The sequence below is a fragment of the Hibiscus syriacus genome, unplaced genomic scaffold, assembly GCF_006381635.1.
Source record: "Hibiscus syriacus cultivar Baekdansim isolate YM2019G1 unplaced genomic scaffold, ASM638163v2 tig00109987_pilon, whole genome shotgun sequence".
Taxonomy (NCBI): Eukaryota; Viridiplantae; Streptophyta; class Magnoliopsida; order Malvales; family Malvaceae; genus Hibiscus; species Hibiscus syriacus.
The window spans coordinates 781,601-805,716 of record NW_024062550.1 but is presented as its reverse complement, the minus strand read 5'-3'; the positions used below and the strand labels follow the sequence as shown (position 1 = coordinate 805,716).

The 24,116-nt window shown below is 36.4% G+C and overlaps 3 protein-coding genes and 1 pseudogene across 4 annotated transcripts; 2 read left to right on the top strand and 2 right to left on the bottom strand.

Annotated features, from left to right (window-relative positions):
* The first annotated feature begins 296 nt into the window (after positions 1–296).
* Positions 297–3,284, top strand: LOC120211942 (pectinesterase). The gene is made up of 3 exons (XM_039210409.1): positions 297–591; positions 1,595–2,191; positions 2,590–3,284. Exons 1-3 carry the CDS (start codon positions 309–311, stop codon positions 3,282–3,284), a joined length of 1,575 nt encoding a protein of 524 aa, XP_039066340.1. The 5' UTR covers positions 297–308.
* A 7,993-nt stretch (positions 3,285–11,277) lies between these two features.
* Positions 11,278–13,820, bottom strand: LOC120211965 (annotated as a pseudogene).
* Positions 13,821–15,979: 2,159 nt separating this feature from the next.
* LOC120211864 (AT-rich interactive domain-containing protein 4-like) lies at positions 15,980–21,057 on the top strand. 2 transcript variants are annotated; one of them, XM_039210331.1, is made up of 16 exons: positions 15,980–16,158; positions 16,309–16,531; positions 16,607–16,798; positions 17,022–17,075; positions 17,193–17,281; positions 17,499–17,772; positions 18,231–18,287; positions 18,444–18,475; positions 18,674–18,809; positions 18,899–19,072; positions 19,205–19,753; positions 19,916–20,053; positions 20,145–20,243; positions 20,342–20,442; positions 20,526–20,616; positions 20,705–21,057. In XM_039210331.1, the coding sequence occupies exons 2-16, from the start codon at positions 16,376–16,378 to the stop codon at positions 20,789–20,791; spliced, it is 2,229 nt and encodes a 742-aa protein (XP_039066262.1). In that variant the 5' UTR covers positions 15,980–16,158; positions 16,309–16,375; the 3' UTR covers positions 20,792–21,057. The 2 variants fall into 2 exon arrangements, with proteins under 2 accessions (XP_039066262.1, XP_039066261.1); XM_039210330.1 differs by having other exon boundaries at positions 15,980–16,531.
* Positions 21,058–21,271: 214 nt separating this feature from the next.
* LOC120211964 (transcription factor bHLH74-like) lies at positions 21,272–23,465 on the bottom strand. Its single transcript, XM_039210424.1, has 8 exons — positions 23,169–23,465; positions 22,684–23,094; positions 22,554–22,607; positions 22,342–22,443; positions 22,195–22,260; positions 22,012–22,077; positions 21,846–21,914; positions 21,272–21,738 (listed from the first exon to the last, which is right to left on the bottom strand). Exons 1-8 carry the CDS (start codon positions 23,463–23,465, stop codon positions 21,298–21,300), a joined length of 1,506 nt encoding a protein of 501 aa, XP_039066355.1. The 3' UTR covers positions 21,272–21,297.
* Between the last annotated feature and the right edge of the window lie 651 nt (positions 23,466–24,116).

Sequence of the window (24,116 nt, the reverse complement as noted above, 5' to 3'; positions counted from 1 at the left end):
ATAGTTGGGGGACCATATATGTACTTTACCCAATAAAAAAGTGAAAAAATTTACAAATTAGCCAGAGAAATGGACATGGAACTTAGCACCACTGCACTCTCAAGTACAGTTTTCAAAGAGAAATGGACATTTAAACAAACCAAACCATTGTATGCCACAAATCATGTACGTCCAAAACGAACCTTCCATCCCTATAAGTATCCGAACCCCCATGACCATCCCACAACCCACACACAACATTTCACAAACCCTAATCACTTGTCTAAATCCAAACCTGACTTGGTCCGATCATGTTCGAATTATTCACCATGTTCTGGTTGTTGGGTTGTGCCCGAGCGGCCACCCACGGCTCTTTCGCCGCCGTGAGCGGCGGTTACCACAAACATGTCCATGAACAATGCAGGTTCACCAGATACTCCAGCCTCTGTGCCGACACGATGGCGGGGTTCGTGTCCGGAAACCAACAGGTCGACGTCGTCTCAGCTCTTATAAACAAAACCATATTGGAAACCAATCTCCCGACCTCCTACTTCACACAATTAAGCTCCAACCTCGACATCTCAGAAGCTCAACATGTCAATTCCATCACAGGTTTGCCGACAATATTAAAACACTTTTTGACAACATTATTTCGATAATTATTTGATACGTTGATAATAGAGTTTTTTAACACCACAAATAAATTAAATTCATCGTCACGTGTCTTATATTTATATAAATATTAATTAAAAATATACGACAGTAGACTAAGACTGATTGTGAAGCTAAAAAAACTTCACCATTGATGCATCAAATATATATATATATATATGTTTATTATTTGAAACATTGAAGATAAACAATGAAGGATTCTAAAATATTTTGAGGTGCGTACACGTGTATTAATAACATAAAATTTTTGTATGGAGTGAATACAATCAATAAAATATTAATACAAAAAATTCGGATTTTATGGTGTACTGTCCACCCTAAACTAAGGGAGGATCCACCACTTATAATAAAACTCTTACTTCACAAATAGTATTAAGGGTAAATTATGCAATTAGTATATAAACTATTAGTTTTGGTCATTTTTAATATCTAAACTTTTAATTTTTTTCAAAAACATACCTAATGTTTGGTTTTTATTTCATTTTTGTACCTAAACTATCAATTTTGGTCCGTTTTAGTACCTAAACTTTTAATTTTTTTAAAAAAAACATTGAATTTTGAACATGGGTACTAAAATGAAACAAAAACTAAACTTTAAGTATTGTTTTAAAAAAATTGAAAGTTTAGGTACAAAAATAGACTAAAATTGATAGTTTAGGTACTAAATGCATATTTTACCCTAGTATTAATTCACCTTTATGTGCCTTGTAAAGATTAAATAATAGCTCCTATATATATGAGGATTAATTTAGAATAAGAGTTATAGTTTATGTATAAAATCGAAATATTTAGAAGTTTGAGATCAATGAGGGTCCTAGGTTGGGGATTGGTGATGTAATTAACTCGGATTAAAATATAGATCCGAGTAAACCAAAGTGACTAAAACCACAATTTGACATAAATAGTTTTATTGTAGCTAAAAGGCACAATTTTTTACATGCAGGGTACTGTCAAGAGCTGTTGAGCATGTCCCTGAAACGGCTCGACCAGTCTTTATTAGCTCTCCAGAATTCTCGGAACCAAAACAAACACAATATTCAGACATGGATGAGCGCTGCCCTTACTTACCAACAAGCCTGTAAGGATTCCGCCGACACTCATACTTTGCTGTCCAATAGGGACCTAATGGGACAAATAGCCCGAAAAATGGACTACCTGTCTCAGTTGGGCAGCAACACATTAGCCCTTGTCAATAGGATGTCCGGCACGTCGACCGTGTCTCGCCAGCTGAGCGAGAGGGCCCGCGATTTCCCCAATTGGTTGTCGGCGAAAGACCGGAGACTACTTCAGGCACCGGAGGTGAAAGCCAATGTTGTAGTGGCGAAAGACGGGACGGGGAACTATAAGACGGTCTCGGAAGCTATCGCTGCGGCTTCTGGGGGACGGTTTGTGATCTACGTGAAAGCCGGAGTTTATAACGAGAAAATCCAGACTAATAAAGACGGTATTACGTTGATCGGAGATGGGAAGTACAGAACTATCATCGTCGGTGGTGGTAGTGTCAATGGTGGCTCTAGCATGCCCGGGTCCGCCACATTTAGTGAGTATTTTTTATATCTTTATTAAAGGTCAAATTCTGTATTTGGTCCATATATTATGTCCTTTTTTAAGATTTAGTCCTATTATGATTTGATTATTTCTAATTCTCTGCTTTTTAAATTTTGTATTTTCAGTCCTAAATACAAATTATCCGATGAAAAAAGTAGGATTCGAGACTGAAAAAACAAATTTCGGAAAGTAGAGGGATTAAATTCACCAAAAGTATATTGTACAGGGACCTTCTAAATAATTTGATCTTTTTATGATACTGAAGTGGTCCTTAATAAATGGCCTAACATATAATTTGTATCATTAATTATCAAGATCTTAGAAGATCAAGAGCGGGGTAAAGGGTCCTTCATGTACTGGCCTGTTCTAACTTCTCGTTCGATTTTTCAGCTGTTACCGGCGACGGATTTATGGCTCGGGATATCGGATTTCAAAACACGGCCGGTCCCCAAGGAGAACAAGCCTTGGCTCTTCATGTTGCTTCCGATCATTCGGTTTTCTATAGGTGCAGCATTGCAGGGTACCAGGACACATTATACGCTCTTTCCTTGCGTCAGTTCTATAGGGAATGCGACATTTACGGCACGATCGATTTCATATTCGGAAATGCCGCCGCCGTTTTCCAGAGCTGCACGTTGTCTCTTCGCCGTCCTCGCAGCGGCAGCTACAACGTGATACTAGCGAACGGGAGGTCGGATCCCGGACAAAACACCGGCTTCGTGATTCAAAATTGCCGGATCGTGCCGAGTTCGGATTTTTCTCCCCTTAAGCATAGCTTCAACTCGTACCTAGGAAGGCCCTGGAAACAATATTCGAGAGCAATCGTGATGGAATCGACAATAGACGACGCCATCGCTTCCGCAGGTTGGGTCGAGTGGCCCGGACAAAGTGCTTACTCGAAATCGTTGTACTTTGCCGAGTATGCGAATGCAGGACCCGGAGCAGGAACTTCCGGAAGGGTAACGTGGCCGGGATTCCACGTTTTAGGACGCGTTGAAGCCGCGAAATTCACGGTCAGTCAATTTATCGCCGGAAATGCGTGGCTGCCGTCAACCGGAGTAACTTTCACCTCAGGCCTCCAGTAAACTTGATTGAAAAGCATAAGTGTGGTCAGAAATGGATTAATCAAAATCCAGTATATAAAATAAATCATCAGCAAATTTAGGACATAAATGTTTTATTTTACCAAATATTTAGTTTCTGTAAGTTTAATTATATGATTATGAAGATAATATTCAATTTTAAAAATAAAACTTTTTTGGTGAATTGCTTTTTAGCCCTCCAATAATTTTAAAAATAATAAATTGAATACCTGGTCCCCTTAATTTTTATGGGTCAATTGCTCTTTAGACCCTCTCAATTTTGAAACCAATAAAATTAAGTCTTAATCCTCAACTTTTTAGATTCAATTATTCTTTAAGTCCTTATTCAACTTACTTTCTATCTCTTTTTTTTTTCTTTTAAATTTTCAATTACTCTTCAAGTCCTTATTCAATTGCTCTTTTTTTCTTTAAGTCCTCAACTTTTAATCTCACTATTATTGTTGTGATTGGATCCAATTACATCATTACAATAATTAATCTTAACACCACAACTACTTTTAATTTCATCAAAATCTAACTCATTGTCTATTCGAATTAGGAGTGAGTATTCCATTGAGTTGAGTGGAGTAAAAAAAATTTGAGTTAGTCAAGTTTACGAGTCTTATTTTATGACTCAAACTTTATTTGATTTTTTTTTTCGAGTCGGATCGAGTTTATGAGATTTGAGTCGAGTTGTTTGAGTTTCTCTTTAAATTTAATTGTAACTTGTCAGAATATTATGGTACATAGACTCCATTCAATTTAAACGACTTTCTCTAATAATAGGGGTAATATGCTCTTACACAATGTAAAACTCTTTTAGTTTTACACAGAATTGTGACCTTTGGATGAGTGAAAAGAGATGGCTGAGATTAAAAGTAAGAAATGTAAAGATATTTACTGGGAAAAAAATAAGAGGATTCAATCTCAACCATTTATTTTCACTCACCCAACGGTCCTAAATATGTGTAAAACTAAAGAGTTTTACATTGTGTAAGTGGATCCTAACCTATCATACATACATACATATTGTTATTCCAATGTTTAAATAAGATTTATAATGTTATTTAATAAATCAAATAATATCTAAAATTATAAAATATATTTATAATATTTTTCTTAAATAAAGGAATTGGTAGGAAGTAAAAATGTAAAAAAAAAATCAACCAAAAGATCAAATTGAATAAAACGGGACTAAATTGAAAAATAATAAATTTGTTGTTAATAATAGGAATTGAACTTAAATAGATATTCTGTAGTGTTAGTGGAGCATGTAATTTAAATTTGGTAAAAAGTAGACTTAAAAGGAATAATTAAAAAATAAAAAATTGTATAAAGTTGAGAACTAAATTATAAAAAAAATAACTTTTAGAAAGAGGCATTGAAGCTACATAGATATTCTACAATAGTTTAGGAGTGGTACAAATTTGGTCAAATGTGGGTTTAAAATGAAAAAAAGTTATCGAAGAAATTATGAAATCGTGGATTAAATTATAAAATAGTCAAATTTAGTTTTTCGAATTGATAAAATTCGAACTCGAAATAAAAAGTTGAAATTTCAGTTGGTTTGAATAACTTAACTCAAGGAACTCGAAACAAAAAGTTCATTATTTTAGATCGAATCAAATTTTTTGTTCACTCTATCGAATGGGCTCAAAAGTTTTGATATAAAGTGCTAATTTTGAAAATGCTTATATCATAAATAAGTACCTAAAGGATACTCTCTTTTTCATTTAAGTACTTAAAGCATTTTTTTGGTCAAAATAAATACCTAAAGTTATTTTTTAGTCAAAATGGGTACCTAAAGTATTTTATATCAAAATAGGTACATAAACTATTTAAACTTTTTCATATAAGTTCTAAAAAAGTTGACATGTTACATTAATTAAAGAATACTTTAGGTATTCATATGAAAAAATTAAATATAAGTATCTATTTTGTCCAAAAAATAACTTTAAGTATTTATTTTAATAAAAAATTACTTTAAATATTTAAATGAAAAAGATAATATACTAAGGAATCCCACGTCTACGTACGTCTACGTGGGTTTGATGTTAATTATTGAATGTCTGAATGAAGTGAATGGCTTTCCCCTTTTCTTTTTGCACTTTTTGCACTTTTTGAAGCACATTTTTCTCTCGATGTGGGACATGCATGCATGCAATATGATGGCAGCTTGTAAGCACATATCAGCCTCTTATTAATCTTCCACTTATATGCCCACACATTTTACTTGCCTTTCAATTTCACCCATCTTTTCATGTACCAAATTGGATGGTTAGGGAAAAAACAGTACTTATTTGACAGGCCAAGTTGTTTTAACCGGATGAAAATAGAATCAAGTGTTAAGAAAAATAAATGATCTAAATTTAACATAATAGAACCCTTAATAGAAAAAATATTATTATAATTATATCTAAATATATAAGGAATAATTAACCTTTTAGCATAGGCCAAGTTAGTAATAACGGGTTCAATAATATTTTTGGAGTTGACATACATATATTAATAACACAATTTTTTTTGTACGATATGAGTAGGGATGGGCACGAGACTCAAACCTGATAGGTTCCGACCTGATCGGGTCAATTTTTTTTAAAAAAATACGGATGGATCGAATCGGGTTTTTTGAAAATATGTTCGGGTCGGGTTAAATTCTAGTTTAGGGTAAAAAAATACCTTACCTTACCCGATCCGAAAAATTACCTTATATATTTAGGGATAATTACGATAATGACTCTCTATATATGATTTTTTTCAATTAGATCCATATTTTTATTGAATAAAAATAATATATTTTATAAATATATTTATTTTGGGTCGGGTTCGGATTTTATCTCAAAAAAATGGGATCGGATGAAGTCACTTCTAAACTTGGGTCGAATCGGAAATCAAGTGGATAGTTTATATTTTTGGGTCGAGTTGGGTTGACCGAAAATCCGACCCGACCTATGCTCATCCCTATATATGAGCACAAATAAGATTTCGAGATAAAAATAATCAGTAAAATAAGTAAATAAGAAGAAAAATCAAATTTCATTGCAGATACGTGCCCACCCTAAACTTGTGGATCTACCATTGCAAGTCTAGGTTTATTTACTCTAAAACCTAAACTCGATCTAATCTGACCTTTATCTCATAAAAAACTAACTAACCCTATATTTTTTTAGAAAATCAATCCCATAAAATCGAGTCGAATCAAAACTGGTCGAATGCTGACAAGTTGCAAGGTATCCTTCGCCACGCAAATCATTTCCAACAATTAGCAAACAAATTTCAATGAAAAAGAGACTTGAATAAAGTGCTTCAACCACAACTTTAAGATCAATACGGTATAATTAATGATAAAGAAGACCACCTTGAAGGCAGATAATTAGTTGTAAAGTGACTCTTTAACTATAATTTGACAACTAAATATATGCAATCCACACCACAAATTTTTTTTTTTATAAAAAATAAATGAAAGAAAAGTAAGCATAGACCAAAGAAGAAGATATAGTACAAACCTCAACATTTCTTTAATAATATTTTTTGGGTAAATTATGTGTTTTGTACCTAAATGATCAGTTTTATCATGTTTTAGTGCCTAAACTTTCATTTTTTTCAAAATCATACCTAACGTTTAGTTTTTGTTTCATTTTAATACCCTGCCGTTAAAAACACAACGCATTTAGTACCTAAACTATCAGTTTTGGTCAGTTTTAGTACCTAAACTTTCAAGGGTTTTCAAAACTTAATGTTAAGTTTTTAACAATGTACTAAAATGAAACAAAAACTAATAGTTTTGAAAATATTAAAATTTTAGGTACTAAAATGGACCAAAACTAATAGTTTATATACTAAACGCATATTTTACCCTATTTTTGGCTTTGGTGGGTGGGAATCTTTAAATTGTTAAAAAACAATTAAATTCATGAAATTTTTTACCCTTAATTAAGTTTGTGTTTTAAATTTCATTAATTCACTCCTTTAATTAATATTGATCATTAAATATAATATTTTTTGAATTAGTTGATATTATATGTCACGTCATATGTAATGCCCCAAATCTCAGGTTAGTAGTTTGGGTTGACCCAAGACCCGTTATTAGGGCTCAAAGGATTTGTTAAGATAGTTACACCTAAATTAAGTTAGATTTGGGCATGATTGGGCCCAAGTGTTAAGGGTTTGAGATAAGTTTATTAAGAATTAAAAGAACGAAGACCTAAAGTGTAATTTACCCTTTTTTAAATCAAAAGTTAAAACCCCCTAATTTTCTAAGATATTAACGTGAACTACTCTCTTATCTTCTCCACCAAACACTCTTCTTCACCTCTCCATTTTCTCTCTTCATTTTCCTTTCCTCCAAGTATGGTTTAAAGGATTTCATTATCTCATTGGGATAGCTAAGACAAGAAAACTAGTTTCCCATTTCGAGAGCTTCATTTTGAGCCCCATATGTTAAGTTTTATGCTTTAAACTAAAATGGGTTTTATTTGGGGTTTATGAAAAATAAGGATTTCTATTTGTGTTGGGGTAGGGTGAACTTTAAGAAATGTTTCTATACTCACAATGATCTCACAAATAAGCTAGTAACATTATTTTCTTATGCATTAGTGAAAGAAGTTGAAGAGGGGTTAAGGCAAGATGTAAAGAGAAGTTGACCCTTAGGTGAAACTGGAGAAGTTTTCTTCAGTTAAGCCATCAAGGTAACACCCTTATAACTTTCTTATGACAATTATAAGCCTTACCATGCATTATTGTAGCTTACATTAGCTTTGAAGGATTTAAGAGCATTTTCATGGTAGATTTTAAGTTTATGTGTTTTTAAGCTATATGATGTCTCTTTATGACTCTAATAAGTTTAAATAAGATACTAATAATGTTTGAGGACCTCCTTAGGGTCTTAGAAATGGTTAGGAAGGTTTGAAAATACCAAAATAAGACATTTTCAGGTGTCAATATCGATATTGGATGAATGAGTATCGATATTGTTCATAAGAAAGGAAAAAATATGAAGAGTTATAAGTAGGAGTATCGATACTCATATGAAGAGTATCAATACTACATGCCCTGTCGATACCTGAGGGAAATGTCTCGATACTGAAATTCCAGTATACAATTTTGGTACCGATACTCATGGGAGTATCGGTACCAAGGGCTGAGTATCGATACACCCCATAGGGGTATCGATACTACCTTTTTTCTTGAGGTCAATTTTAAGCTGCCAGTATCAATACTCAAGTAGGGGTATCGATACTCTTGGGTTAGTATTACCTTCTTTTCAAAGATAAGAAATTTGGGGGATTTTAGAATCACGGTTGAGGGACTCAAACCACTCTTTAATCCTTCAATAAGACATTAAGTGAGAATGATAATAACAAGTTAAATTTCACTTAAAAACCCTAAAATTTAAGGAATCATAAAACTTGCCTTGTTTGATGTTTGGGAAACGTGGTGGACACTTGAATCACTCTAGAACAAGGAAACTTTTATTTGTTAAGATATGACCAACCTTAAGATGATGCATTAGACACATATTTTCTAACTGGGCGTAGATGCCCCAAGGCTCAACGGAACGAGTTAGCAGGTGATGCAATCCGATGTAGAATTATGGATTTCCACCCTAGGTAGGATAGAGGGGTGTGTGAACTCCGAGATGTAGCCCCTCAGCCTCACCATGATGCTTACCTTTGTACATATGTTTTAGTTATCATATTCATATGCTAACAAGTATGAGTTAAGTATGTTTAAGTATGAGCATTTGAGGATACATGTAGTTTAATTTGGTTATTAGTGTGGCATTAAGCTTGTGAGCTTAGCGATCGGAATTTGTTTTCGTGCACAAGTTAGGACCAGGAGCTTTTCGAGGAGCCTTATCTAGACTGTCTAGCACCAACCGCCAGCCTTGGAGTATTTCTCTAATTTTGTACTAGTGGCATGTATTGTAAATGAATATGTGTGCATTATGTCAAGATGTAAGGGTTGAATAATTTCTGGATTTAAAGATTTAATTAATTTTAAAATATGAGGGCTTTAAATACTCTTAAACTTTTTTTATTGCCCTCCAATTCCAAGACTTCGCCTTGATTAATTTGTATTGATCCGGGTCGCACAACTGACTTTGGTGGATGAGTCTTCTATCGGGGATTTTCTGCATACACAAGGATTCGAACCTATTTTCTTCATCAAAACGATTATTTCAACATAATTATATGATTTTTATGTAGTTTTACTTTTTTTGGGGTAAAGTACACAAATAGTCCCCTGACTATAGGGTACTACTTTATTAAGTCACACAAGTATTAAAAGTTACAAAATGGGCATTTCACTATAGAGTGTTGCTTTCTTGAGTCCCTCGACTATTAAAAATTACAAAATGGTCACCCGACTATTCATTATGTTCTAATCTCATCCTTTTTCATTAAAGAATCGACGATCGTCTGAACATGATGATTGGGATATGATAGTTGTTTGAGATTCTAAAATCAAATATGATCATATCACAATCAGTAGATTAATGTTTAGATCAGAAGACCGCCAGTTTTTTAACGGAAAATGATGAGTTTGGAACATAATGAATAGTCGAGTGATCATTTTATAATTTTTAATAATCAAGGGATTCAATAAAGCAATAATGTATAGTCAGAGGACTATTATGTAACTTTTAGTAGTCAAGTAACTTAATAAAACAATATCCTATAGTTAGGGGACAATTTGTGTACTTTACTTTTTTTTTTTTGCTTTGCTTTATTTTCCACCATAATAACATAGTTTTCCATCAAATGTCTTTATATTAAAGGCAACTAACTTGGAATCTAGCTAAATGGTATGGTGAGATATGGATTGATATAATTAATTGAGATTAGCCCCTTTCAATTCTAGCTTAAAGAGTTCTTTAATGCTTTTCCACACTAATCTTAATTATTATTTATAATTAATTACAGAATTAATTTGATTTGATAAGCAGGCTGGATTGGTCTTGATGCCATGCCAAATGTCCCACAAATTTAAGTATAGTACAGTTGGTGGTTCATACACCTTTTCGATCTGGTCAGATCAGGAACATGCCCCATATAAATTTTGAACTATTAACATAGGAGTGGTAAACGGACGGGACGGGTATGGATTATGGATACCTTTTACTATCTTCGTATCGATCTAATATTTTTATATTTATATCGATCACCTATCCACCACTTTTGATGAGTAAAACTTTTAAATTCATATCCGTTCACATGGATATATTATCAAATCTATCCCATACTCATTACCCAATTAGATATTCACCAGTCATCATGTACTCGCATGTACCCGTCTAACATCAACCTCACAAATTATATAAACAACAAATTACAAAACTAATACATCCAACAAGAAGCATAATAAAATAAACCAATGATTAAATTGAGTTTATACACTTAGATTTGGTTAAATTACAAGTCATATCCTATGAAGTCTTAAGATTTATATAAAAGTCTAAAATTATACGTAAATTCATAATAGTTCAAAATTTATATGGCAAATAATTAGTGAGAGGGCGTATGTAGGGCGGACGGATGCGGGGCAAGCGGATATAAAGCGGACAAGTTCTCAAACTCATCACCTACCTACTACCCATGGCGTGCATAACTTTTTACATCCACACCCGCCCACTACCTACTAAATTTATATCCATTTTTGCTCCAATTAGAGCAAATACGAAATGAAATCCACAAAATTATACAGATCTCTCATCCCTAAATCAGACTGGTTTAAAATCTCAAATTGATTATTTATTTAATATTTAAAAGTATTATTAATATTTTTCTTTTTTCATAATTAAATAAAAATAAAAATATTTTAAATTAATAAATAAAACCATTGAATTGTCTATAGGCTGATCTACCAAAATGTCCAAGATTCAAATAATTATAAATAAAAAAAAACAGATGCATATACAGGCAAAAGGATTTTTAATATCATCATTCAACAGAATTACTAACCTTGTGTGCTGTTATTATTTTCTTCACAAAGGTCAGCCTGAGACCCGCTCGGAACGATTGTCGGAGGAGACCATTGATCCGGCACCATCAGAAAATAAGCGGTCATGGCTTTTCCGAACCTTTTCTTGTATTGTTGGGGCGATATCACGGTCGGCGGCGTGTTTTCCAGTCCGCCGAGGATGCCCGAGGTCTTCACCCATGTTGCAAGGTGCTCGTCCCATGTGTATTGCCTCATCCACACCAACTAGTAAGGAGTAGTCCATTACATCGATCAACTATAGACAGACATATACGTAATCGTGAGAACAAACATTATTGAGTAGCAAATGCGAACATTGGATCGGATCGGATCGGATCGATTCGATTAGTTCATATGCCACTGGAAATGCATCTAACCCGAAACGTATGACAACCTATACATGGTACACAACCAGAGGAAACCGGACGAACGGAACCGGCTATCCGAAGGAGGAGGGTCTTCTAACATCATAGGCTTTTCGTATACTTCCATTTCATTCACTGCTAGGTTTATCGATGAAAAAGTGTCCCGGAAAAAGCAGAAATGTGAAGAGTTCGTCCAGGTGACCTGAACTACGTTCAAATGATCATTACGAACTCCGTTTCAGACTTCTGCAGAATCTGAATCAAAATGTAATGTGAAACTGCAGAATCTGCAGCATCTTTTGGCCTCTCCGACTCAGACATCTGTGAATGATATTCTGATGAGACGAGTGCATATGTTATAATACTAGTAGGCTCATCATCATAAACAGGTACTACTGTGTCATTAGCACCAAGTGGAAGCAACAGCCTCGCACCACTTTGCCTTTCCAACTCCATAAATGAAGAGATATAGACTGGACTACACTCATTGATACTGAGCTTTCGAGGATTGAACGAAGAATTCTTGTTATATGAGAAACTTGGCAATGGTATGCTTGCCCAGCTAATTGACTTCTCCAGGTTTTCAAGTTTCTTAGTAGGCAAAGCAGACTGAGGAGTACGAATCAGTTCCATTTCAACATGATCTATAGCAAGAATTTCCTGATCCAAATTTCCTGCAGCTGACACATCCGCCGCAACTGAACCGGGAACACAGTAACCATTCTCCTTTTAGAGATTATGCTAGCAGGGTGACTTTCACCACCCCATGCTGCCTCAAGGGTCTCAGATAAATTTTCCGTATTTGGTAATTTCCCTTCTGACTGGGCCCTTTGCACAACTGTTCCAGATTCAAGAGAATCATATTTGTAGCTGGTATTTGTACTAGAAGAAAGAGAAAGCTCAGTCTCCTCCATGTTATTGAAGTCCCTGTCCATGCCCTTTTTGGGTGATCTCCATCCGATTTGTCAATTTGACCAGTACTGCCTGCATGATTTTTTTTATGTTAGGCCTGGTCCCAACTAGGGCAGACTCGGAACTACTTAAGGCTTTACTTGGCTTGGGACTGACATTAATCTCGAGAAGCTTCTCCACAGAACTAACAGGCTTCAACCCAAGCATACCGATGGAACTGCTCGTAACTTCCTGGATACTATTGTTAATCGAACTATATGCATGTCCCAGACGTTGGTCCCAAACATAAGACAGAAAGAGTATTTGCCTCCGCAACTTATTCATCTCAAGAATGTCAATCACAGGTTGGCCAGGAGGAAACCCATTGATCCGAGGATAGACCCCAAGCAGCATCAGACATTACAACTCTTCGAGTGGCAGGAGGAAACCCATTGATCCGAGGGCATCGCAAGAACCTATGCCACATCCAAATCTTTCCTTCCCGCTCTCCTCGTAAAGGAAGCTCTGATAGTTTCTTAACAGATATCATCAGGCTACCTTGTCGATGAGTATAGCAGTGAATATGTGCCTCAGATGGCATCTCACATGAACGGCAATGGAAGCTCTGATAAGAAGAATCTTAAGTTGTAGAAATAAGAAACAGAGAAGGGGATAAGTTTTGTGCATGAAATAACAACAATAACAGCTACCTGATCAAACAGATGATCTCGTAAAAAGCGTCCCAAAGGCTTATCGAAGCTCCCATAGTATTTGATTCGATAGAGAAGGAACCGTTCACACACAGAGCCCTTCCAAACACAACGTGTTGATAAAGACACCAAAATGCACTGGTGCTATGAAGGTGATGGAGGAAACTCTTCCTTAGAGGACCCCACCTCTTCGTTGTTGTTGCAAGTCTCCTGTTTCGAGGATGCCAACTCTGGGCCACCTAGATGATTTGCAGCCATCATGTTTCCACCAGCATAATTACTGCCACCAGGACCACCGCCTTGGTCTGTTGCTTCTAATAATCTTTGACAAAGAGAAATAAACTGGCCACCCATTACAGCTTCTCCATCTCTAGCTGTTTTGGTTCGAAGAGATTCTTTAAGGTCCACTCCATCAACCTGTCCACATGCATGATTTAGGGATGAAACATTGTTATGAGAAGAGATATTCTCTCTCAAAGCAGACAGTGAAGTCAAGGAAGCAATAGCTTCAACATTGTCTGAGGCAGATTCCTTGGTCATAGTCAGAGAATGAGGACCTTTTGACATGCATGATGAACTAGCCCCTGTAGGTTGGCAGATGATGGACTATCTGAGCTATTAACTTCGTTGGATTTCTGCAATTTGTTTATCGGTTGAGAATCCATGGTCTTCCCAGAGGATGGGATGGTAAAACCAGGTATGGTGGAAATAGACCTGTCAATACTTGATGGTTTATTGGGTAAGGCAACATTTATAGGAGACTTTAAAGGGAGCCCCGGAAGTGTAGGACCTTCATCAGCTAGAAATGATGTCTCGAGAGCCAAGTGATAAGCTGCAAAAACTCCATATTGGACTACATGTTTCACCTTCTTCAATTCATCTCCATGGGCAACCTTGAGCAAAATCTGAAACAAAGAAAGCATTGGACCAATCTGTAACGAGCCACAGTCTCATCCTCATCATCAAGTAGAGCAGCTTCTCTCTCATCCTCTTCATCTTCAGGTAACAAAGAAAGCATTGAATCAACATCATCTCCATCAGGATGCATTTTATCTGATCCATACACACGGCCAATTTCATCAATATTGATAGCACCAGAATACTCCTCGGTATGAGCATAACGCCTTGATTCTGAATCTGAACGATATGCACCATAATCACCATCTTTATCCTCACTCCCGAAACCAACAGTTAAGGAAGTAACAGGTACCACTGCATAGCTCAAAATCATCATTTATGAATAAATGACCGTTCCAAACCTGTAATATTTTACCTTATTTTGGTTTTTTTTTTGCCCAAACCTGTAATATTTTAAACCAACAAGGCACACATGTTTTTTTTTTTTGATATAAAACATTTACTACAATGATTTGGAACTTGTCACGCCGAGGAGATAAGTTACAATTAAAAAATATTTTTTATTAGAACTTGTTACAACGATGTGACAAAATCGAATGAAAAAAATATATTTTGATAAGTTTATCATGCACTGTAACATTTATCGTAAATCTCAAAATAATTTCCTTGGAGTGGTATTAGGCTAAATAATTAACCCGCCTGGTGTAACAGGCTAAAAAAACAACTTATTTTTTTAATTATAGGTATTAATACCATCTAAAGCTTAATACGAAACAATTTCAAAATATAAACTCTAAACTATCATCTACAAATACATTTAGTAAATTGATAGATTGATAAATTTGTAGTAATTATTAATTTAGTAGTTTACCAATTTTCTTATTATTTATTAGTAAATTAGTAATATTATTAAGATTTTTCTTTTTAATGTAATAATTTTGGATAAACTACGCATATAGTATATGAACTATCAATTTTGGTCCGTTTTAGCACTTAAATTTTTATTTTTTTTAAAATCATACATAATATTTAGTTTTTGTTTTATTTTAATATCTCACTATTAAAAACTTAAAGCGTTTAATACATAAACTATTGATTTTAGTCCGTTTTAGTACCTAAATTTTCATTTTTTTTCAAAATTTCACGTTAAATTTTGAATAGGGATACTAAAATGAAACAAAAACTAAACTTCAGATATAATTTTAAAAAATTAAAAATTTAAGTACTAAAACGGATCAAAGCTGATAATTTAAATATTAAATACATAATTTAATAATATTTTTTAAAGATAATTACTAATCAAGTCGAATTAGACCTTACTCGATAAAATCTCGAATTAAGTTTAAATGGAACCAATCCAAATCAAACATTAACTAAATTTTGTTCGATTCAAATTCCAGCCACTCACATTTACTCAACTCATTAAAACCCTTCAAATAATCAAATTGCATTGCAAGATGAACCTTAAAGTAGTAAAATCGATGACAATGATCGTGGAAAGGACAACCTTGGATACTGAGAGTAATCCGACCTGTCCTGAACTTGTGTCCAAATCAGAAACCTGGAGAAAAAAATGAAAAAGATAGTAGAAAAACGAGAATCTTTAGTAGAACTTGTAATAACCAGGGATTTTCCCCCTAATATTTTTTTTTCAGTGTAGAAGACAGAAAAAAGAGCCTTTTTTGTAGACATTCTTAAAGTTTGCGAACAAGTAATGTAGTTTGTAACAATATATTTTCAATTACGGTAACGTGATGTTTAATCGTTAGGCTTTTACTATCAATCAAACGTGGAAATAAACACAGTGAAATAAAAAAGTCAATTATTTATCGGATTTTGATTTTGATTTTGATTTTGGGTTTTTATTTTTATTAGGTGAAGGAAAGATGTGTACTTTCGGCGTTTTTTATTTGGGATTTTCTTTATAATTGGAGTGAGCCTTGTTATTAAAATTAGGGTTACTTCTTGTACTTTTTCGATTTTTGTTCTTCGAGAGAGTTCGATTCCTTCTGTGTTTTGGGATTTTGCCCATTTGGGTTCTCGATTCTCTTGCCAATCTAATCTGGGTTGGTGAGTTTTCTTCATTTTGTTTGGGTTTTTTAGGAATTGGTGATCTCTCTGCTTGGAATTATGGAAAACCCAGAGATTTTGAGTGGCGGGATTATTGAGTTACTAGATTTACTGCAAGTTCTTTAGGGTTTTGATTTGATTTCACAGTAGTATTTCTGGAAGATGCATTGGTGAGTTAGTGGCAAAGCTCGAGTTTTGTTGGGTCTGGCATGTTTGCATGATGTTTAGTGCTCAGGGGCCTTCAAGGAACCAGTGCAGTCTCCTTGCAGTTCTTTGTGGTGGTAAAGTTTCCGATACTAAACAAAAGCAGCCGGTTTCCGATGATAAGCCGAGATACCCGTTTCCGGTGCTTGGTTCTTCAGGGCGTCTAGAGGTATATAAACAGTGCCAATAGTTTTACTTAAGTTCATTTTGCAATGTTGTAACATTTTTGTTTTTGTGAATGTAGGTTCAGCTTTTGAATAATCCTAGCATTGATGAGTTCCGGCGGGTTATGGATTCATCGGAGCCGAATGTTGTTTATTTGCAAGGAGAGCAGAATGCTGATAGTGATGAGATTGGCTCTCTGGTTTGGGGAGACGTTGACTTGTCTACTCCAGAAGCTTTATGTGGACTCTTTGGTTCGACATTGCCCACGACTGTGAGTGATGAAGCATGACTTTGTTATGATTATGATACTTGTTCCATGGAGTTTATAATTTAATTTCATTCTCGTTGATGGGGCTAGAGATATGGGATATTCTTTGTACATGCAATGTTTCGGTTGTTCTATGACTCTTACGAGTTTTGCCGGTTTCATTGCTTATTTGAGGCCATTATAATCGTTGAAATTTGAAATACTCCAGTCTTGAATGTTTTTTTAGGTCTATCTCGAGGTCCCCAATGGTGACAAATTAGCAGAGGCACTTCACACCAAGGTAAAACTATTATTGACCATGATAACAAGTAAATGATTGTACATTCATTTTTTGTGTTCGCATAAAAGTCATTGATGTTCATTTTTGAAACCCATTGATGTTCATTTCTCATGGCAGGGGGTACCATATGTTATATATTGGAAAAATACATTCTCTCGTTACGCAGCTTGCCATTTTCGCCAAGCACTGTTATCAGTGATTCAAAGGTACAAATATTCTACTCCGCTCATTATATCGACAAAGCATGACCCATTTTCGCTACCTTGTTGAATAATTGGTCGTTGTACAGTGCTGTTAACTTGCGAAATCGGTTGGTAACACAAATTTGTGCACTATTTTAAGGCTTGCAGAGATACTGTCTACAAACTGGTAAAATGTTTTCCGGAGACGGTTCTAAAGTTTTGCAGTTTTGGCCCATTGCAGTTCATGTAGCCATACATGGGATGCATTCCAAGTTGCCGATGCTTCTTTTAGACTGTACTGTGTACGGAACAACAATAGTGTCTTTTCTAATAGTCAGAAACAAAGTGTTAAGCCAGCACCTCATCTGCTCGGGGAGCCTCCCAAGATTGACGTTTGTCAACCACAGGTAGATATGCAAGACAAAGAAAGCTCTCCTGATGATCTTCCTGCCGTAAAGATATATGATGATGATGTGACTATGCGGTTTCTTGTTTGTGGATCGCAATGTGTATTGGTAGGTTTGTGTTTTAGTTGTTCTGTTCTTGAATCAATAAAATAGGCTCAAGGGTCCTTGAAGCTCTTGAACTTTTGAAAGAAAAAAAAATTAAGCCACTGAACTTTTTTTGCACCCATTTGAACCCTCGAACCGAGAGATTGAATCAATTAAGCCCTTAGACCAATTTTGACCATTAAGTCTTAACGCCTTTTTCGGAGATATTACCATCACGTGGAAACATTGTGACGCGACATGTGGCACCAACTGATCCAAAAAAACTGTTAGATTTAGCGGTCAATATTGGTCAAAGGGGGTGAATTGATGAAATTTTGGAGTACAGGGACTTCATTGGGTACAAAAAAAATAGGGGTTTAATTGGTTTTTTTTAGAAGTTCGAGGGCTTCTGGCACTCTTAAGCCCAATAAAATACTTTATTCACCCTGGCTTATATTGGTTGTTAACTGTATGCCCTGCAGGATGCATTCCTTTTGGGATCTTTGGAGGATGGACTTAATGCCCTCTTAAGCATAGAAGTAAGTTCATACTATTGCTTTCGTGTTGAACCATATATTCTCATGAATATACATCTGAAGTGTGTTGTTGTGTGCTCGTGTGGGATGTAATCTGTTCTAATACTTCGAATCTGTTTTACCCACTTATTAACTAGATTCAGTTGTCATTTGTTTCAGATACGAGGGAGCAAGCTCCATAACCGAGCAAGGTATCGATAAATTTGGGATTAGTTATAGTTTCTTTTGGGACATGGGTTCTTGGCTTCGTTCTGTTTCGAGGGTTTTTAGTTAAATGTTTGAGACTTTGATCTTTTCTTTTATGGAGCTTCCATTCCCCATACAATTGCTTCCTCCAAGTTACTTTTGTGCATTATCATCGACATACTTATGGGGTTCCATTCTTATAGTGCTCCACCACCACCACTTCAGACGGGGACATTTTCTCGTGGTGTAGTGACCATGCGTTGTGACTTTTCAACCTGCAGTTCGACTCATGTATCATTTCTAGTGTCTGGTAGTGCACAGACTTGTTTTAACGATCAGGCAAGTAATTGTGATCAGATTAATTGCTAGTGTTGTTACTTTAAGTTCAAGCCACAATTTGTTTTTCCTTTTTTCTTTGTTTGTCTCAGCTTTTGGAAAATCATATAAAAAATGAGCTTATCGAGAAGACACATCTAGTCCGTGCACAGTCAAGTTCTGAGGAGAGCAAATTGCCTCCATCGGAGCCTCGTAGATCAGCCTCAATTGCCTGTGGAGCAAGTGTGTTCGAAGTGAGCATGAAGGTTCCCACATGGGCTTCGCAGGTCCGATTTTCACTTTAAGTATTTTACTCTTTCTCTAGAGCTTTTCTATTTCTTATAACCGTTTTAAAGTTTGCTCGACTTTTCTTGATTTATTTTAACTCCCAACAAGTTTCTCGGAATGACTTTTGACAGATACTAAGGCAACTTGCACGAGACGTGTCATACCGCAGCTTAGTTATGCTGGGGATTGCTAGCATTCAAGGTTTGTCGGTTGCATCTTTTGAAAAAGATGATGCTGAGCGTATTCTTTTCTTTTGCAAAAACCCGGGCAAGGATCCCTCCTTGGGTAGTTATCTAATTGCCAGAACTCCGAGCTGGTTGGTGCCGCCGCCACCTAGTCGAAAAAGATCAGAGCCATGTAAAGACACTAAACCTCTAAAGTGTGCAGTCATGGAAGGTGTAAATGGCATTGCAAGATCAAAAACTAGTGTTGCTGCTATGAGGCCAATTCCTCACACCCATCGTCATAAGATGATTCCCTTTTCTGGATTTTCAGAGACTGAGAAATATGATGGGGAACAAGGAAAGGTAAACTTGCCTGTAGTTCCCGTGAAGCAACCTGCTGCTACACATCGGAAAGCATTGTCGAGTTCTTATCAGGCTCAACAGATTATATATTTAAATCCATTACCTCTTAAGAAACATGGTTGTGGTAGAACCCCGATACAAGTTTGCTCGGAGGTTAGTCATCTTCTCGAGTTTCGAGTTAAGAATTTACAAATATAGTGTCCGCGTGTATAATGTTTTCTAGTCGTTGCAGAAGATAAGGAAAGTTATGAATCTCTTTGCATTATACTTTAAAGCTTCTCCTTCATGTTATTTGAATATATATTTTTCTGGCAGGAAGAATTTTTGAGAGATGTAATGCAGTTTCTGATTCTTCGAGGACATACTAGGCTGGTTCCTCAAGGTGGGTTAGCTGAGTTTCCCGATGCCGTTCTTAATGCAAAGCGTCTTGACCTTTTTAACTTGTATAGAGAGGTAAATTATTCTATGTGCGAAATATGATGGATATCTGGCTAATATATATATATATATATATGTTATTGACGGATTGAATTGAATATAACAGGTGGTGTCAAGAGGAGGCTTTCATGTCGGGAATGGCATAAATTGGAAGGGACAAGTTTTTTCGAAGATGCGCAATCACACATTGACAAATAGAATGACTGTATGTTTCGAAGTTGCTCGTGTTATTATTTTACTTTGTGATAGTAATGTTTCTAATATCGGGACGATAACTGTTGCTTTTTGCTATAATTTACGTAGGGAGTGGGCAACACTCTTAAAAGACATTATGAGACTTACCTTTTAGAGTACGAATTGGCCCACGACGATGTGGATGGAGAATGCTGCTTGTTATGCCACAGGTCTCTCCAGCACACGTTCACAATGAGCTTGTGCATATACGGATTTGTTTGTGATACTGACCGGAGATTTTGTGTGAAAACAGTAGTGCAGCAGGCGACTGGGTAAACTGTGGAGTTTGTGGTGAATGGGCTCACTTCGGCTGTGACCGGCGGCAGGGGCTCGGGGCTTTTAAGGTATATATATCTTCTAAAATTTTCCTATCAAGATAGGATTATGCAACCGACTACGGTTTAACTTGATGTTTCATCTCGTGAACGACAGGATTATGCGAAAACAGATGGGCTGGAGTACGTTTGTCCACACTGCAGCATCTCAAATTTTAAGAAGAAACCGATGAATGGTTATTGACATACTTCGATTTTCACTTTAGATTCCCGTTAATTTCGTAGCCTTTTTCCGATTTCAGTTTTGTTCCTCACCGCAATGCATGCTGAACCCTAAACCTTGACGACATTAGGAAATGTAACTATTGTATCGTATGCCGCCATTGTTGTTCTCATATATAGCTCAAGCCATTAACGAGCCCCCATCCCCCACCTAATTTCTCTTTGTATTCTGCTAAACAGAGATGAAGAAGAGTAACTGTAGATTTAAGGAGTTAGCTTTTTGTTCAATCACTTCATTTCTTCATTAGAATGCTTTAACTTTCTTCTTGTTTTTGGGGTGTTTCTTCCATATCAAGGTATGACCTCGATTGAAATGATACTGATTTTCGAAGGATTTAGTTAGAATGTTTTGGAATCTTTGAGGACTAATTTCAAAAGATAATGTACTAATTTGAATACTCAATTAGAATATTTTGAGAATCTAAACCATAATCTGCAGTAGTTGTGCACATTGGCATGTGATTTCAGTCATTTGGCTGTGCACGGTGTGTTGATTTCCTCTTGTTTGAAGCTTCCATTGCAACCATTTTGCTTTTCGATCGAAGAATTACCATCACAGGTTGTTAATCGATGAATCCCAGTGCCAGTGCTACTGCTGCTGCTCCTGCTGCAGGTGTTGTGAGCAATATCATCGGTGCTTAAAACACCATAAGCGAAACCGGGTTTCTTCCTCTCCTTGGAAGCAAGACCCGACGATGACGACGGTGTTGCCTTTCCGTTTGATATGGCAGCAGCGAGCGCGACCGGCATAAGGCAGAGACCTTTACTTTGCAGATATTGCATGGCTGTTGTCACGTTGGATTCCATGAGTTTCACTACTTCTTGCTCGAAAACGACTTGTTCGGGAGGTGGCGAACAATTGACTCCTTCGCCCACCAAGGGTATTAGTGTTAAGCCATTAGATCCCTGCTAGAACACAATTTGGACAAAATGTTACTGTAGTTGACGATTAAATCTGGGAATTTTGATATTTTAAGGCTTGGAGTTTAGGGTTTGGGGAAGCGAGAAATTGGCACCTCAGCTTGGCTATCAATGATGAGAGGAACAACTGCACCGGCTGCCCCCAGCCTGCTCATGCTTAGTACCTGCAAATAATTTGCAGCAGCACACAGCCATTGGTTTCTGATTAGTTCTTTTGAAGCTTGGCTCGGATTTGCGATATTAACGAAAACTTCGTCTTACCTTCACTTGGAGCTGAAGGAACTTGACATACTCTATGATTTCGTCGAGCATAGAGGCCTTGTCGGTCTGCAAAGCTCACTAAGATCAGATACATACTCGTAACCGGCATGTACTCAAAGCAAAATCAATGTGATCCTATTAGGCCTGTTAATGACCATAGCAAAATACATACAGAAGAGATACCTTATTGGAATTAGGTACAAGCTCTTGCAGATTCTTCATCCTTTCGGCAATCTTCTCTCTTCGGAGCTGCAATCGATCAAACAATATAACTTAGAAGGCGAGACTATGAACTTATAAAACGAGAAATATTATAGCCAAGTGACTGACCCTCTCTGCAATGCTGTGTGGATCAGTAGCCTGACCTCGACGTGCTCTAACTCGAGGCTTCCCGATTCCATTGCAACCATTTTTTGGATTAGGTGATGAACTCTGTATTAAAAGTTCAAAGCTAGTAAGCCTAGAAAAAGAATGATGAGAAATAGGGACCATAATTCAAGGATCCGCAGCAGAGATGGTAAGCCTATCATAGTATTCGTTACCGGACGGTTGGCCGGACAAGATGAGTAGAGAGAATTTTCAGCATCGTATTTTCCCTGATACATTATGAGAAACAAAAGATAAACTTTAACCCCAAACTAAAACAAGACGGCTCGCCTTTTGCCACCATACCTTTGCATTGATCGATGCTGATAAGTTCTCCGGTTGCAGAATCTTATCGATCTCCACAAATCTGCTAATATTGCCATAATTACCATCATCAACTATGTTTCCGTTCTCATGTTGAAGACGAGAGCTTTGCATTCTGGTTTGTCCCATCGAACTCGGAAGGGAAGAAAATACAACGTCATACGGTTGCGGATGCCACGATTGTGGAACTGGAGAAAGGATTTCTAAGCCTGTAAGTGATCTCCGAAACTCGGAAGACTCACCTCCATTGCACGCCGCATTCCTTGATCGAGACGGAGTCATATCACCAACAACTTGATGGCTCACCGAGCCAGAGGAATGAACATCCACATTAAACTGCAGGCCCAGATCTCCAAATCCCAAGCTTCCGTCTACTATCTGCGTCGAGGTGCGCTCACCGAGCCAGAGGAATGAACATCCACATTAAACTGCAGGCCCAGATCTCCAAATCCCAAGCTTCCGTCTACTATCTGCGTCGAGGTGCGATTTTCATCATTCATCCGTGCTCCAGACAACAAACCATGGTCAACAACATCTAAAGGAGTACTATGTGCAGCCAAGCACTCCATGCCATGGTTTGAACCGATCAAGCTTACCGGTACGTCACTTTTATCATCTTGGTACACTCCTTGCGAACAAGCCAGCAGTGCATTTGGCTGATCCGGTTCGCCATGGACCCAAGATGACCTTTCCTTGACATTAACATTAACATTAACATCGGACCATGAAGAGGAAGAGAAATACTGATCAAGATAGTCATCCATTGTCTATATACAAAGCTCACAGTATCCTGCACAATATATATATATACACACACACACACACGCAAAAACACAAACACAAATCATAAGCATTCAACATGAAACAAATCAATTAGTGGGGGAGGGATATAAGTATATTCTTCCTTCAAGAAGAAAGTTTGAGATGCTAAGTCTGAGGTTATACGTACACGCATACATACATGACACATACATACATATGTACATACATATACAGTAAACATGAAAAATCAAAAGTAAAACAGTACTAAAAAGAAAGTGCTTTAACAGTTCCTTATACCATTTTTTTTATATAATTTTATCCTTTTTACAGCAATTCCACAAAACCAAACTCTCAAAATCATCTAACCCATCTTCCAAAACACCCAATAGAGCAACACTCCAACATGAAAACTGGGTTTCCAGCAAGAACCCAACCTTAAACCAGACAGAACACTTGACCAAATGCTAAGTTCTTATATACTCAGAAAACAAAAGAATATTAAATGATAAAAAGAACACTTACAAAGAAAGTGAGTGAATGAGTGAGTTGAGTGTCAGCAGTAGAAAAAGGAAGAGAAGACGATTTTCTTTCTTTCCTTTTCTCGGCATCCAAAAAGAAAGTGTCGCAGCTGTACTACAAGATGTGAATGAAAA

Excerpts from the sequence above, each read along its gene's own strand:
- LOC120211942 (XM_039210409.1), top strand. The coding sequence starts at position 309 with ATGTTCTGGTTGTTGGGTTGTGCCCGAGCGGCCACCCACGGCTCTTTC. Across the intron at positions 592-1,594 it reads ACATGTCAATTCCATCACAG|GGTACTGTCAAGAGCTGTTG; the intron begins GTTTGCCGACAA and ends TTTTACATGCAG. Across the intron at positions 2,192-2,589 it reads GCCCGGGTCCGCCACATTTA|CTGTTACCGGCGACGGATTT; the intron begins GTGAGTATTTTT and ends TCGATTTTTCAG.
- LOC120211864 (XM_039210331.1), top strand. The coding sequence starts at position 16,376 with ATGATGTTTAGTGCTCAGGGGCCTTCAAGGAACCAGTGCAGTCTCCTT. Across the intron at positions 17,076-17,192 it reads CAGAGGCACTTCACACCAAG|GGGGTACCATATGTTATATA; the intron begins GTAAAACTATTA and ends TTCTCATGGCAG. Across the intron at positions 19,754-19,915 it reads CGATACAAGTTTGCTCGGAG|GAAGAATTTTTGAGAGATGT; the intron begins GTTAGTCATCTT and ends TTTTTCTGGCAG.
- LOC120211964 (XM_039210424.1), bottom strand. The coding sequence starts at position 23,465 with ATGGATGACTATCTTGATCAGTATTTCTCTTCCTCTTCATGGTCCGAT. Across the intron at positions 22,608-22,683 it reads CAGCATCGATCAATGCAAAG|GGAAAATACGATGCTGAAAA; the intron begins GTATGGTGGCAA and ends ATAATGTATCAG. Across the intron at positions 22,261-22,341 it reads CACACAGCATTGCAGAGAGG|CTCCGAAGAGAGAAGATTGC; the intron begins GTCAGTCACTTG and ends GATCGATTGCAG.